Below are 15,788 nucleotides of genomic sequence, written 5' to 3'. Positions count from 1 at the left end.
GGACCGGGACTTCCCTGGTGGTCCAGTGGTTAAGACTTCGCCTTCCAATGCAGGGGGTGAGGGTTTGATCCCTGGTCTGGGAGCTGATATCCCACATGTCTCACGGCCAAAAAACCAAAACATAAAACAGAAGCAGTACTGTAACAAATTCAAAAAGACTAAAAAAAAAAAAAAAAGGTCCACATCAAAAAAAAAAATCTTAAAAAAAAAAAGTTGAATGGACCCTTGGGCTTTATCAAAGGCCTGAAATACTTAAATTAAATAGACATAAGTACATATATATTTGAGACAAAGGGCATGTTTTTCTCTTTATTTCCCCACTCTCTTTCGTGTTCTGAACTGTTACCAGAGACTGAGCTCTGGAAGATAAGAGTGAGGGTAGCCTTAACGACATGCCAGGCATTGTTCCAGACACTGCAGTACGAAAGACAAATCCTGGCCCTTATAGAGAGTAATCGTTAATAAGCAAGATAAGTAAGACACACAGCACGTTAGATGGTGGTGAGGGCTACAGAGGAAAACAAGATAGGCAAGTGGTGAGCTGGTAGCTGGAGCAGCAATTTAAAATCGGGTTGGCCAGGAAGGCCTCATGAATAACTTGATGGTGGAGGTGGTGGAGAGGAGTTGGATTCTGCATTTGTTTTGAAGGGAGAGCAAACAGATTTGTTGACAGAGCACAATGGGGAATGAAAAGAAGGATCAAGGATGAGTCAAGGTTTCTGGCCTGGACAACTGGAATGATGAGAGCTGCCATTAGCAAAGATGAGCTGACGATGGGTGAGCATGTTTCGGGTGGGGGTGGAGATTATCAGAAGTTTGGTTTTGGGGATATTGAATTTGAGATGCCTTTAGACATCCAAGTGGAGATGGCAAGTAGGCAGCTGGGTAAATGAATCCGGAATTCAGGGAGGCGGTCTAGACTACAGATATGGGGTGCTGTCTGTACGCAGATTACATAAGACATGGTAGTGGAGGGCATTTCTAGGTGCTGACTTGGCTGGGGTATAAAAGACAGCTAGGCCACAACTCTGTGCTCTTCTGACTGGCAGATACCCTGCTCCATGCAGGTAGCCAAGACCACTTCCCTTATCTGCCCGCCTGCATTCTTATCTCACTTACACCCTGCGTATTTACTGCTTGGAAGTAAACTTGAGTAAAAGCATCTTGACCCAGTTGCTTTTGCCCATGGTATGGACTAGCTCACTCACATCACCTCCCTTCCTAGACACACACACACACACACACACACACACACGTCGTTTGTATGTTCTAGAGGCTCTTGGAAAACCTTTAGAGGTAACCTGAACAGCCCCATCTATGTTAGCTGTACAGACATGACCAATCCTACTGTGTTAAAGACTGCACTCATACTTGTGGGGTTTCTAGAAAGCCCCTCACCCTACCCATCCCTACCTCTAGACCCCAGACCCCAAGCCAGAATAGCCCACACCCATTCATACATTTATGTCTGTTGACTGAGCACTTACAACTTGTCCTGAGTGCAGTCAGGTCCAGATGGAGGACAGCCCCTGTGCCTCCAGGAAGCTCCTAGTCTAATGGAAGTTAAAGGACAGTAACAGCCAGGGTGATAAGGAACATGAAAGCTAAGTCCAAGGAGGGGAGGGGCACACAGCAGCTCGGTGTATCAGGGAAGACTTCCTGGAGGAAGCAACATCTCACCTGGTTTTGTATGTCAGAGTGAACCTAGCAGTTGAGGGGGGCATGTGGTTGGTGGAGCAGGGCGTTCTGTTTGATGGGCAATCCACCAAACCACTATGATGGGAGAGCTGGGGGAGGGAGGGGCAGACCACAAGTAGCTTATACAGTTGATGCCAAGTGTGTCAGAAGAAGAGACAGACGATGGGGGCAGGGCAGACATCTGCCTAAGGACTTGTTTTACAGGAATCCAGGGTTATATGACCAGGAGAGGTAAGCAGGGGTGGGCTTCAAAGCCTGTGGGTAGTCTAAGGACCACCTGCAACAGAAGCTCCAGAGGAGCCTGATAAAAACATAAAAACTCGAAGTCTAGGCTACACCCAGAACGACTGAATTCACAGGGTCTGGACCCAGGAATCTGCACTATTTCACAGGAGCCCCAGATGATTCTAATACACAGTCTGGTTGGAAAGCCACCACACAGAGTTCTTCCGTCACTCCGGCCCTACCCTTGGTGACAGGGGACTGGTTCTCAGGGCTCCTAAAAGGCGCAGGATGATTCATTTTCACCGTCATGGAAATGGTGATGCAAAACACTCCCAGCCAAACCCAGGGAGTTCTGGGAATTACAGTCAGACATGGTGGGCGGGGAGGGAAGCAGGAGACGAGAAGGAATTTCTGGCAGGGGTGGGAGGAGGTAGGGGAATTTTATTTGGTTGGTTGTTTCTTTGGTGGGGAGGAGGGGATGGGGTAGGAGGTCCTGTTCAGGCACCCAGCAAACACGCCCTAGTCCCCAGCTCTTCCCAGGCCTCAGGGACAGGAGGCAAAGAACCAAGGAAATAGGCACTTTTTATTCCACACCCAGTGAACTCCACCTACCGCACAACACGAACTCCTCAGCACATCCTATCATCCAGGCCACCGTATAACAGAACTTCCTGCAGTGGGGGGAACATCTGTCCTCGCTGCCCGGTACTGCAGCTGCTGATCACTTTTGGTTACTGAGCACTTGAAACGGGGCTAGTACGGCTGAGGAAGTACACTTTCAATCTCAATTAATTTCAATTCAAACACACATCTGGCTAGTGGCTACTGTCCTGATAGCGCCACTTGAGGCCCTGGCCCAATCCAGGGGTCAGCTTGGTTCAAAAACTGCCTCGTGGGAGGGCACGCGGCAGAAGCAGCCCTGGGGGTCAGTCACCACCCGCCTCGGAGAGAAGCAGCAGCCCAGCTGTGAGGAGGGCACGCCTCAGAGCGGGGGGACGCCTCGGGCGCGCCGGATGAGGTTGGCCAGCCGCCTGGCCAGGCCGCCCTTGCTGGGTTCCTCAATCTGGAAGGTTCGGGTGAGGAGGTTGTAGAAGGAGCCGTAGCACACGGCCACCACTGTGCACGTGAGGCAGATGACGTTGTAGGGCATGCTGAAGTCCGGCGTGGGCAGGCTCACCAGCAGTGGCTCCGTGTAGAGCCGCACGAAGTAGCTGGAGCTGTCGGAGGCTGGGAAGCTGGGGGTTGGGAGGGAGAGGTGAGGCTGGACCGGCTGCTACCCCGCGCCGTCTTGCCACCCCCTCCTCGGACCGCACTGGGCCAGTCTTGGCAGTAAGGGTTTTCAAAGCCTTCTTAGCCTCAAAGCCTTTTAAAGCTCAACACAGAAATCTGATCACAGGAGAGCAGCTCCGGTGCTGAGGGAGAGGGAAGGGGCCCTGCCTTCACTTGGCTGCCTTTTCCTTAGCCTTCTGGTCTCAGCCTAAAGGCCATCTCCTCAAAGCAGCCTTCCTGAATGACCCACCAGACTACTCCCCAGTGACCCTAGCAGCTCCCCTCTAGACTGAGCACAAGAAGGGCAGGGGCAAGTCTGTTTTGTTTACTGTGGTACACATGGTGCTCTCTGAAGTACCTGGCATCTGATAAGCGCTCAATTAAATATTTGTTAAGGGAACTAATGAGTAAACTTGGGCTATACGTACTGCGCTTCTCACCTATTGATTCTCCTAGAAGCTCTTTAGGATCATTCCATAAAGGCTGTACAAATATTAGAGACCACTAGGGCTTTAATTAGGACTGAGGGAACCTACTCATTACTTTGGAAGAGGCAGCATCTAGCCCCAGCCCAGCCCGCAGGAACCTGATCCTCTGTGCTGGTGTCACGGCTGAGGTCACACTTACAGGGTGTTGAAGAGGGGACTCTCTTCCCAGTCCACGGGTTGGGCGGCCACCTCGCTGGGCACGAGGGCACTGAGGACAGATGGGCTGCAGAGAAGCAGACAGGTATTCTGTGAGCCGTGTTCCTCACGGCTCCTCCATCAAGGGTAAGTGGCAGAGAGGGTGGGTCAGGAGGGTGGGGGCAGCAGGTCGGGGGAGCCCACCTGACGTAGAAGCCGTGGTTGGGGTCCGGGGTGTACTCAGTCCACTTAAGCAGCGCCCGCTCAAACTGGATGGAGACCTTCGTGACCGAGCTGGCCGGTAGCTGAATCAGCATCTCCAGGAGGTGGGGCTGCATCCGGTCCTGGGCAGGCTGGTAGTGGATGTAACCTGGGGGAGAGGTAGGGGCCACCCATAGCTCTTTTTTTGTTAGTTAGTTAGTTAGTTAGTTAGTTATGGCTGCATTGGGTCTGTGTTGCTGTGCACAGGCTTTCTCTAGTTGTAGCGAGCGGGGGCTACTCTTCATTGTGGTGCGTGGCCTTCTCATTGAGGTGGCTTCTCTTATTGCGGAGCACGGGCTCTAGGCGCGTGGGCTTCAGTAGTTGTGGCTCGTGGGCTCTACAGCGCAGGCTCAGTAGTTGTGGCGCACGGGCTTAGCTGCTCCGCGGCATGTGGGATCTTCCCGGACCAGGGCTCGAACCCGTGTCCCCTGCATTGGCAGGTGGATTCTTAACCACTGCGCCACCAGGGAAATCCCACCCATGGCTCTTTCCTGGGCTCAGACTACCTGCACCTCTCATCCCTACCTATCAAGGCCTTGGGGCCTGGATCGGGGTGCCCAGAAGGAGGGCTTTGGATCACAGAAGCCAGGCAGGCTCACAGGAGGGAGGAGGATCGCAGAAAAGGGAAAAGGTGTTTCCAGGGCAGCCGCCATCCCAGGACGTGTTCAACCTAATCCATCTTCACATCATGAAAACTGGGCCACCAGACATCAGGTGCCTCACGTGATGCGAAAGGCAGTCCACAGAGCCACCTGGGAAGTTTTCTTGCCAAAAATATAAGACCTGAATCTAATCAAATTTCTAAATCTAACCACTGATACTCAAGAATACACAAGGGACAGGAACATGTTAAACACGGGCAAATCCAGAATGTAGAACATCCTATACAACAAATGACCCAGTTTTGCCAACAAATAAATTAAAAAAAAAAAAAAAAAGCCTGGGAACTGTTTTATAGGTGAAAGGAGATTTAAGAGTACCACACTAATCAAGACGTGAATAACAAGGGAAATGGGGGTGAGGGGGAGTGTATACGGGAGCCCTGTACTTTCTGCTCAACTTCTCTATAAACCTAAAACCTAAAAGTCTATTACCTTAAAAAAGAGAGGGAGAGAAACTTAAGAGCATATCAAGCAAATGTAATGTGACGAGGTTACTTTGGTCCAATTCAAACAAACCAACTATAAAATTATTTTCAAGAACACTGGGGAAACAGGAGTGACAATGATAGATTATATATTTGTGTACTTTAGTATTTAAAGGTGAATTGATACAATGTCTAGAATTTAAGATACTCCAGCAGAAACATAACCAAACCAAAAAATAAATAAATAAAGGGAGAGATGAAACAAAAAAGATGGGAAGCTGTGGAACAGAATAGAGAGCTCAGAAATGAACCCACACTTACATGGGCAATTAATCTATGACAAAGGAGGCAAGGATATACAATGAGGAAAAGACAGCCCCTTCAATAAATGGTATTGGTAAAACTAGATAGCTACATGCAAAAGAATCAAACTGGACTACTTCCTCACACCATATACAAAAAAAACCTCAAAATGGATTAAAGACTTAAATGTAAAACCTGAAATGATAAAACTTCTAGAAGAAAACATAGGCAGTATGCTCTTTAACCTGGCAATATTTTGGGGGGTATGTCTCCTCGGGCAAGGAAAACAAAAGCAAAAATAAACAAATGAGGTTACATTAAATTAAAAAGCTTTTGCACAGCAAAGGAAACTATCAACAAAATGAAAAGACAGCCTACTGAATGGGAAAGGTATTTGCAAACGATATATCCGATACAGGGTTAATATGCAAACTATACAAAGAACACATACAACTCAACGTAAAAAAAAACCCAAAAATTACAAACTGGGCAGAGGACCTGAACAGACACTTTTCCAAAGAAGACATACAGATGGCCAACAGGCACACAAAAAAATGTTCAACATCACTGATCATCAGGGAAATGCAAATCAAAACCACAATGAGATTATCACCTCACACCTGTCAGAATGGCTGTCATCAAAAAGACAGCAAACAGGGACTTCCCTGGTGGCACAGTCGTTAAGAATCCACCTGCCAATGCAGGAGACATGGGTTCGAGCCCTGGTCTGGGAAGATCCCACGTGCTGTGGAACGACTAAGCCCGTGCACCACAACTACTGAGCCTGTGCTCTAGAGCCCACGAGCCACAACTACTGAGCCCAGGTGCCACAACTACTGAAGCCTGTGACCCACAACAACTGAGACCGCAAGCCACAACTACTGAGCCCGTGAGCCACAGCTACTGAAGCCCATGTGCCTAGAGCCCATGCTCAACAAGAGAAGCCACCGCAATGAGAAGCCCGCGCACTGCAACGAAGAGTAGCCCCCACTTACCACAACTAGAGAAAAGCCCGTGTGCAGCCACAAAGACCCAACGCAGACAAAAAAAAAAACGACAACAAATGACAAGTGTTGGTGAGTATGTGGAGAAAAGGGAACCCCGGTGCACTGCGTTGGGAACGTAAATTGGTGTAGCCACTATGGAAAGCAGCAGGAAGAGTCCTCAAAAAATTAAAAATAGAACTACCATACAATCCAGCAATTCCACTCATGGGTATTTATCTGAAGAAAATGAAAACATTAATTCAAAAAGATATATGCACCCCAACGTTTACTGAAACATTATTCACAATAGCCAAGATATGGAAACAACATACGTGCCCATCGATAGACAAATGGATAAAGAAGATGTGGTACATATAAACAATGGAATATTAGCCATAAAAAAGAAGGAAATCTCGACATTTGCAACAACATGGAAGGACCTAGAGGATCTTATGCTAAGTGAGATAAATCAGACAAAGACAAATACTGTATGATATCACTTATATGTGGACTCTAAAAAATAAAAACAAATGAACGAACATAACCAAACAGAAACAGTCAGAGATACAGAGAACAAACAGGTGGTTGCCAGAGGCGGGGGGGGGTGGGTGGGGGGCGAGGAGAGAAATAAGTGAGGGAGAGTAAGAGGTACAAATTTTCAGTTGCAAAATAAATGAATCACAGGTATGAAATGCACAGTGTGGGGAATATAGTCAATAACTACGTATAATATTTGTATGGTGACAGATGGTAACTAGACTTATCATGACGGCCATTTTGAAATGTACAGAAACACTGAATCACTATGTTATGCACCAGGAACTAACATAGTGTTATAGGTCAATTATACTTCAAAAATAAACAAAAAAGGGGACTTCCCTGGTGGTCCAGTGGCTAAGGCTCCACGCTCCCAATGCAGGGGGCCCGGGTTCCATCCCTGGTCAGGGAACTAGACCCCACATGCCGCAACTAAAGGTCCTGCATGCCGCAATGAAGATCCCGCACACGGCAACAAAGATCCCGCGTGCCGCAACTAAGACCCACTGCAGCCAAATAAATAAATAAATAAATTTTAAAAATAAAGAAATAAACGAACTCATAGAAAAAGAGATCAGATTTGTGGTTACTAGAGGTGAGGGGTAGGGGGAAGGGGAATTGGATGAAGGCAGTCAAAAGGCACAATCTTCGAGTTCTAAGATAAGAATTAGGGATGTCATGTACCACGTGGTAAATATAACAGGCACTGTTGTACATTATGTATGAAAGCTGTTATGAGTAAATCCTAAGAGTCCTCATCACAAGGAAAAAACAATTTTTTTTCTATTTCTTTAATTCTGTATCTGTACAAGATGGTGGGTGTTCACTAAACTTACTGTGGTCATCATTTCATGAGAGATGTAAGTTAAATGAGTATGCTGAATACCTTGAACTTATAATGTGCTATATGTCAATTATATCTCAATAAAACTGGAAGAAAGACATCAACAACAACAACAAACAAAAAACAGTATATGAAGCTGGAGACTGCTGAGGCTGGATAATGGGTACATGGGGGGTTCATTACACTATTCCATTTGGGTATGCGTTTGAAATTTTCCAGAGCGAACGGTTAGAAAAACAAAAGAAACAAACAAAAAAATCGAAAACCCTACAAAATACATTGGTAGGATATTCGAAGTAGAGATTTTGAAGGTGGTACAGATAGTGGGGCTGAAAATAAGTAAAACTATTAACCACAGGCTTGAAAATATGGGAAACAACAGAGGGGTTCAGAGAAGATTGTAAGTCTAGCTGTTTGGGATGTGCTGTAACCTCTTCCTAGGAAGTCGTCTTCTGTATTACTAGTCTCCCTCCACTCCAAATGAAAACAAGTGCTTTTGTGCTATGCCTGGCATCTCTTAGAAAGCACTCAGTAAATATTAACTCCTCCTTAGAAAAATAATAGAAAATAAAAACAAATTTTAAAAATCACACCTCTTTACCCCACCCGAGGAAGCAAAACCATCTATTCCAGCTGTTATCTTCTTTGTTTCCAGTACTCTGTTTTTCTTGCTAATCCATTCTCCACCTGAAAGAGCCTATGAATCATCAGAAAACAAAAACATGTGCCCAGAGCACCAGGAAGCAAGCGAAAAAGACATGGAAACTCCTGCCCTTAACAAGTCCTATTAAGAGTCACCAGAACTATGTGGTTTAACTCTTTTGGCTTTATAAATACTTCCAGATCTGGCATTGGTGAGGTTACCCTTTCCATTTCTCAAACTATTCCTAACTCGTGATGCCTGTGTAGACTGCCGAGGCACTTCCGGAATGACGCTGAGAACTGAGGCTTTGGGGGACCTGGAGGGGAGGTGGGGGGCTGGGTCGGGACTTGGCACTTACTTGGTTTGTTCTCCTTGCCCTTGGAGGTGATGGTGAGGGTGTGCACGTACAGCCGCAGGTACCAGGGCACAGTGTCCAGCAACAGCACAGGGAAGGCCCGGTACGGGTGGGTGTTATACAGCAGCGTGCTCAGCTCCCCGTTGTGCAGCCCGTAGCCGCTCACGTACCGCTGGGCGTACAGGAAGGGCGTGGGTGGGGCCTCTGATCAGAGAAAAGTCAACAGTTAACCACTCCTTTAAAAAAATAAAAAAATCAAAAAAATAAAAAGCATCACTCCCCACCTTCACTCCCTGGGCCAGGTTCAGGGTCTCAAAGCCAGGGAGGGGAGGGGGTAATGCTTTGCCATCAGAACTGGGAAACCTGCATTCTGGAACCATCCCTGGCTTCACCAACCCACAGCAAGGATCACAGAATTACTAATATTTACTAAGTACTTATACAGGCCGAGCTCTGTGCCCCTTCCAACCCAAACCAAGTGCTCCTCACGATATTTCACACTTTTCCTTGGTAACACTGAACATGATCACAATTGTTTGACGCCTGCTTCAACTATCAGATGTTAACGTTGCTCGAAAGCAGGGCACTTCTGTCTTCAAAGAAAATTTTGTTGACTGAATGAATGAATGCATGATTGACCTCCATGTTTTCCATTAATTACCTCACCTGATCCGCTAGGTATTACTGTCCCCGCTTTCAAGACGAGGCAGTAAGGTTAGGAACTTGCCAAGGGCACAGAGCTTAGAAGAGGTGGAGTTAGAATCAGGACGTCTGACTCAAGAGTTCTGGGTCTAAACACAAGCCTGTTACCTCGCGGTGAAGAGGCAGGACTGTGAGTCTCCCCCACGAGCTGAACCCTCTGTAGCCTATGGGGGCTGCGGCCGCCCACCTCCCACCCACCATTCCCTGGGGGTCTCTTCCACTTGAGCTGGAGGTTGAGGCTGCGCGAGTTGTTGATCACGGCCGTGTCCAGCAGGTCGTAGACGGCATAGGTCTTCCGGGTGCCCAGGACGACGTCCTGGTACGTGGTGAGCGGGGGCGGGTACACCTCCAATGTCTCATTGTCCTGGGGACACAACGGCAGGGCTGAGAAGCGAGCGGAGGGGCAGGCTGGCCTTGGGGGCTGCGGGGGGGGGGGGCGATGTGTGTGGCTGGAGGCCTTAGTCTTAGTACCTGGCTATAGTTGGTGACGTCCACATAGACTCGGCTCTCCGAAGCCAGGGGGCAGGGTTCTGTGAGGGTTCGGGAGAACATCCGAAAAAGGGACCAGTCTGAGGAGCAGAAAGAGGGGTTGAGCAGGGGCGGGACTAGGCCTGCTCCACGTAGATGGGGTGGGGCTGGCAGTGGGTGGGTAGAGATGCGCTGCCAAGGTAGCTTACCTTGCTTCCCCTGCCCCGTGACGAAGGCATCAAATACAACGGAAAGGGTCTGCCTCAGCTCCCAGGAGATGCTGGCACAGCGTGCATCCTACCACGAGGGCCAGAAGGCAGCAGTGAGGACCTGCCACTCCCCGAGCCGCACAGCCCCAGGGACTACTACCCGGACTCAGTCCCTTGTCCATTCTGTACCTCCCCATCCATCAATTTGCTACCATCCACTACCGAGCACTTGCCCTCGTGCCGGCAGCTTTACGCGCATCACTGGGATGAACCATCGCCGACAACCAGAGGAACTGATACTACTATTATTCTCATTTGACAGATGAGAAAACCAGGGAAATAAAATGACTCACTCAAGGTCAAGTCAGCTGGTGAGTGGCTGGGCTAGCAGCTGCACCCACACGGCTATCACTCTTAACCACGACGAAGACTGAGTGAATGCTTGCCAGGCAACCACTCGGTTTCCGTGGTGCATGGCCAGTGCCCTGACTCATCGTCATCACATCTCCCACTGACTACTGGCTCAGCCCTCGGTAGACACTGGGCCATGTGCTTTACCTGCACCTTCTCTCAGAGCCCCTGGATGGCCCCCATCGCCTGTTCCCCGTGACTTACTCTGCAAACAGGGCGGATATGCACTGCCTGGGAGTGGTAGCTCGTGTGAAACAGGCGATCGGCCTTCAGCAGCACAGAGAGGCCTGCCTGGAGGAGGTGGCAAGAGAGAAAACGTCAGTGCCCCACACGGCAGGGCACCCGGGCATGGGGCCGAGGTTATCTGTCAGGCAGTGAGGGGGCATCTGCCGACTGCATCCACTCTCTGGGGCTCCCACCTACATTGAGGCCCCTCTGGCCTCACCTTGGAACTGCAGGGCAAGAGCTTCTTCCACGGGGTGAGGTTCTCAGTGCAGACGACCTCCCGAGGCAGCACCGCATAGCGCAGGAAGGAGTGATCTGTGCCTGAGAGATGGAAGCCTGTCTGGGGAGGTTCTCGGGGCGCCCCTCCTCAGGACCCACACATACTCTCTAGCACCACCGCCCTAACAGTGTCAGCTCAGGGGGAAGCAGGGAGGACACCCTCCTCCCTTTGGGAGAAGGCAATGCGGAGACAGCAGAGTCTCGGGAAACCTTCCTCTGGGGCCTGCACACCCAGGGGATTTATGACCTGGCCCCGCTGAGGAAGAAGGAAGCAGAGGGGAAAGGAGGCAAAGGCTTGGGTAGGAGGAACAGGAAGAAGGAAGGGGCCGCGGAGGCTGTCTCACCATTGGCCAGCCCCAGGGGTTTGAAGGAGGCGCTGGGCGTGACTGTGTTGGTGGAGTCAATGAAGTTGAGAGAGGCGCAGAAGATCCCCGAGAGGACGTTACTGAGCTCCTTCCAGGACTTATCCACACTAAACGGAGACACAAACCCACTCACTGTCCCGGGGCTGCGTCTGCTTCCTCCCTCAAAGCCTGCAGCTGGCTGCCAAGCCATGAGGCCAGCCAGCTGCTGGAGCCGGAACTGCCCCGTTCAGCCTGCTTCCTGGGTCTCCCCAATCAGCCCCTTCTTCCTCACTCCCCTCTGGACACCCCTGCATCCCCAGAGGCCTCTGCTTGGGTGGTTCCTCCTCCCACCTAGTAATGCCCTCCTAACTCCTCCCTGCTTCCCTTCGAAGAGGTTCCCTCCTCCAGGAAGCCTTGCCGCCCTCCTCAACCACAGCCTCCTCCTGGGCTGCTGCAGTTCTGACCATCCGAGCCTCTCACCAGGGTCCTCCTGGGAAATGGCTGGGTGGCAACAGTATCTCGTCCTAAGCATCTTTTCTCCTCAACTAGGCTGTGAGCAACCTGAGGACAGGGAGCAAGTCTGGGTCACCCACGTACCTCCCACAATGCTATGCAAAACGCCCCACACGCCAGAGGCTGAGATCAGCTCACTGATCCAACCTGAGGTGTGCTCAGCTGGGCAAAACGACATACTTCCCTGTGAATACCCTGGGTGAGTCCTGGTTCTACGCTCAGGGGTGGGAAGTCTTCCATCTACAGAGGCTCACTGAGCAAGGGAAAACAAGCATTCTAGGACCCCACAGAAACATCAAATTAAATTAGACTTTTTTCTTAGAGAAATACCAAAACAGATTTGCTCTTTATACTAATAACAGAATAAAACTAGAATTCTGAACATCACCTCCATATTATAGGTAATTATGAGGGGAGACAGTGACAGCAGAGCAGTTGGGACAAAAGGCAAAGAAGCCAGGGTTCAGACAAGAGAGGAAGCCTTGGCTACTGTGGGGTTTGCTCCTCATTTGACATCACCTTAGAGCCGTCCTGGGGGTTTTCAATAGTCCTCTGTTCAGAGCTTTCCAATTGCTCCAATCCTTAGGCCTCAAATAAAGATTGCAAACTGGAAGCCTGAGAGCTCTACCCAAACCATAGCCATGTTTCATTTGACGTGCACAACATTAACCCATGTGGCATTTCTTAAATTTTTTTAATTACTTGCTGATACTTAGACTTGCCAATTTTCACATTAAAATCCAGATTGCTGGTAACTCTTTAAAAATGAGAGTATCTGACGACCCTAGGCCCCTATTCCCACGTGGCAACAATCCATAGAAGCTGAGTGGCAGCTGTCCTCCCGAGCTCTGCCACAGCTCTCATCACTCCCTATTCTGACTCCAGTTTTTTTTTTAATCATACACGTGCTACTGATTTCCCATAGTCGGATTAAGAGGATGCTGTGGTCCAACCGCAGTACCTAACCACCTCCCTCCGCCCCGCAAATAAAAGCAATTTTTCTATTACAGAGATCTGGTGTCTTGTAGGCCAATTCTAGCCCACATATATTTTGTTTGGCCCTTGTGGCATTTTGTTATTATTATGTGAATGAATGTCTTTTAAAAGGCTATCCAGTTTGCCACAGCTTCCTACTGCCTTACATCTAAGTAAGCTTCACATATTTGTTATCTGCCTCTGTAGATATACACATACACTACCTCAGGTCTGGAAGTATTAGGGGAAGGAAGTATATTCGGCCAAGTAAAGAATGCCACTACGTCATAATATTTCTTACTTCCAACGCCATATTTACCCCCATGGAACTGCTGCCCCCAAGGGCAGTAGCAGGAGGACAACACCTGCCCTGCCATGTTCCCACCACAGCCTGCCACAGGCCTCAAGGTGGGCACTCACTCAGTGACGGTGTCTTGGAACCAGGCCCACAGCTCTGCACCTGATGGGGCCTGCAAGAAGGGTGTCCCCCAGTATCGAGTCCTCCAGAAGCCTTGGGTTAAGGACAGGTGCAGCTCCCGTAGAGAATACTTGGAGATCAACTGCCCCAGTGCTTTGGGGAAGAGCCTATAATGAGATACTGGAGAAGGAGGTGCAGGTGAGTGATGATCCTGGAGCGAGGGTTCTCAGCCACCCCAGAGACAATACACCCCAGTTCTGGGGTCAGAGGAATCCAGATTCCTGACCAGACTCAGTCACTTACAAGCGATGTGATCTTGGACAGGTGCCTTACCTCTCTATACCTCCAATTTCTTCCTTGTAACCATTCACAAAACTTATCACCGTGCCCAGCACCCACGATAAACCGTAACCGTCAATAGCATCAACATCAGTGCTGTCAACAGAGGGTTTTAACTAAATGTTTAGAGTGGCAGCCTGGAGCTGCGGAGAGAGCACTGGACTAGAAGTCAGGAAGAGTCACTGCCCCTCTCCGGGGCTCAGTTTCTTCACTGGTATAACGGGATTCTTCAAAAACTATCCAATCCTTCTGCAAGGACCATCTTTGTCAGGCCCCAAGCCCAGGGACCAGAACCTCACCCAGGGATCAGTCCTCGCCCCCAAGGCTAGCCTCCACCCCACTCCCAGCAGGTGCCACAGATATCTTTCTCCAGTCAGTGTCCTCTTCTCACCTTCTTCCCGCTGCAGCTCCGAATCCCAGCGCGTGCGGAACTGGAATGTGGCGGCTACGTCCCCAGAAGGCAGCGGGGTGATGACGAGCTCCTCCCGCAGGCTGTCGCGTGGTGGCTCCGTCTGGCCCCAGACGCCCGGCCCGAGAAGCAGCAGCACCAGCAGAGAAAGCGGCGCTGCCGCCGCCATAGCTGCCGCTGTTTCCGCCTCCCAATGGCCCCGCCCCCGCTAAAGGCCGGCCTCCAATAGGAAGAGCGTCTGAGAAGCGACTTCCGGTGCCGTCCCGGAAGCCGGGGTGCGGCTACCACAGCGACTGCCAGGATAGGCCTTTGAAGGGCTGCTGGGTGTAAAGGGGCGCTGATAGGGCACAAAGGGCAGTGGGTACGTGGCGTGGCTGGGACCTGGATTGAGGACCCCCTTCCGCACGACAAAGTTCTTAATAATACCGACCGCCATTGTGCCTCCGTGATAGTTGAAGAAACAGACTGAAAAATGTTATTACTTTTGCAAGGTCACACTGCCGGGCTCCTGTCTCCCTGAGCTTCGTGTCTCTATTGGCCCTGTCCTAAGCCTAGCCAAGAACTTTACTGCAAAACCCTCAAATAACTCACCCTTTTATTACGAAAAATTTCAAACATACAACAAAGTTGAAAGGATGAATACCTGTTACAATGAACATCTGTATCCCCATCACCTAGATTCCACTATCAACATGTTACTGCACTTGTTTTATCACATATCAGCCTCTATCTCCCCCAATTCATCTTATGTTTTGATGCATTTCAAAGAAATTTCAGACATAAGGACACTTCCCCTTAAATAGTTCAGCATGCATACCATTAACTAGAGTTCCATAGTTGTTTACATTTTTCTTTTGGTGTAAAATTTACAAACAATGAAATGCTCAACTCTGAAGTGCACATTCATTGAGTTCAACAAATGGATACACCTGTGTAACTCTTGTCAAGATATGTTTGGAAAATCCCTGAAAGTTGGCTAATGCCCCTTGCCAGTCAATGTCTGTGACCCCTGCCTTCCAGATGCAACCACTGTTCTGATTTTTCTCCAGAAAATGGATTAATCTGTTCTAGAGCTTCGTATAAATGAAATCATCATATAGTATGTGTACTTTTTTTGTAAAAGGCTTCTTTCATGGGAAGAATGTTTTGGAGAATCATTCATGTTCTTGCATGTATCAGCAGTGTGTGTCTTTTCATTTCTGTGTAGTATTCATACATTGTCTGAATATACCATAGTTTATCTGCTCTCCTGTCCATGTACACCTGAGCTCTTTCAACTTTTTAGTTCTTATGAGCTAGGCTGCTATACAAGTTTATTTGTAGGCATATGCTTACATTTCTTTTAGGTAAATATTTAGGAGTGGTCAAAGAATAGGTATATGTTTAATTTTACAAGAAACTGCTAGATCTTTCTCCAAAACGTGTCATTTCATACTTGTACCAACAATGTATGAGAGTCCCCACTGCTCCACATCCTGGTGAACATTTAATTTGCGGGGCTTTTTCGTTTTTGCCACGTGGGCGTGTTTGTAGTAGTATCTCATTGTGGTTTTAATTTGCATTTCCTTGGTACCTAGTGATGTTGAACAGCTTTTCATGTGCTTCTTGGCCATTCATATCTTTTTTGCGAAAGATCTGTTAAAATCTTTTTCCACCTCTCCCCTT

General features: G+C 49.0%; 1 protein-coding gene across 2 annotated transcripts; it reads right to left on the bottom strand.

Annotated features, from left to right (window-relative positions):
- Positions 1 to 2,487: 2,487 nt before the first annotated feature.
- Positions 2,488 to 14,919, bottom strand: PIGT (phosphatidylinositol glycan anchor biosynthesis class T). 2 transcript variants are annotated; one of them, XM_089896970.1, is made up of 12 exons: positions 14,106 to 14,919; positions 13,378 to 13,555; positions 11,470 to 11,597; positions 11,067 to 11,167; positions 10,826 to 10,912; positions 10,211 to 10,298; positions 10,005 to 10,102; positions 9,732 to 9,897; positions 8,835 to 9,035; positions 4,020 to 4,215; positions 3,820 to 3,903; positions 2,488 to 3,158 (listed from the first exon to the last, which is right to left on the bottom strand). In XM_089896970.1, the coding sequence occupies exons 1-12, from the start codon at positions 14,290 to 14,292 to the stop codon at positions 2,906 to 2,908; spliced, it is 1,767 nt and encodes a 588-aa protein (XP_089753096.1). In that variant the 5' UTR covers positions 14,293 to 14,919; the 3' UTR covers positions 2,488 to 2,905. The 2 variants fall into 2 exon arrangements, with proteins under 2 accessions (XP_089753096.1, XP_022448013.1); XM_022592305.3 differs by having other exon boundaries at positions 4,020 to 4,185; positions 14,106 to 14,914.
- Between the last annotated feature and the right edge of the window lie 869 nt (positions 14,920 to 15,788).

Source organism: Delphinapterus leucas, chromosome 15 (assembly GCF_059928025.1).
Source record: "Delphinapterus leucas isolate spDelLeu-1000000601 "Yukka" chromosome 15, BTC_Dleu_Yukka2, whole genome shotgun sequence".
NCBI lineage: Eukaryota > Metazoa > Chordata > Mammalia > Artiodactyla > Monodontidae > Delphinapterus > Delphinapterus leucas.
The sequence above is the reverse complement of the archived record's forward strand: the minus strand, read 5'-3'. Positions and strand labels throughout refer to the sequence as shown.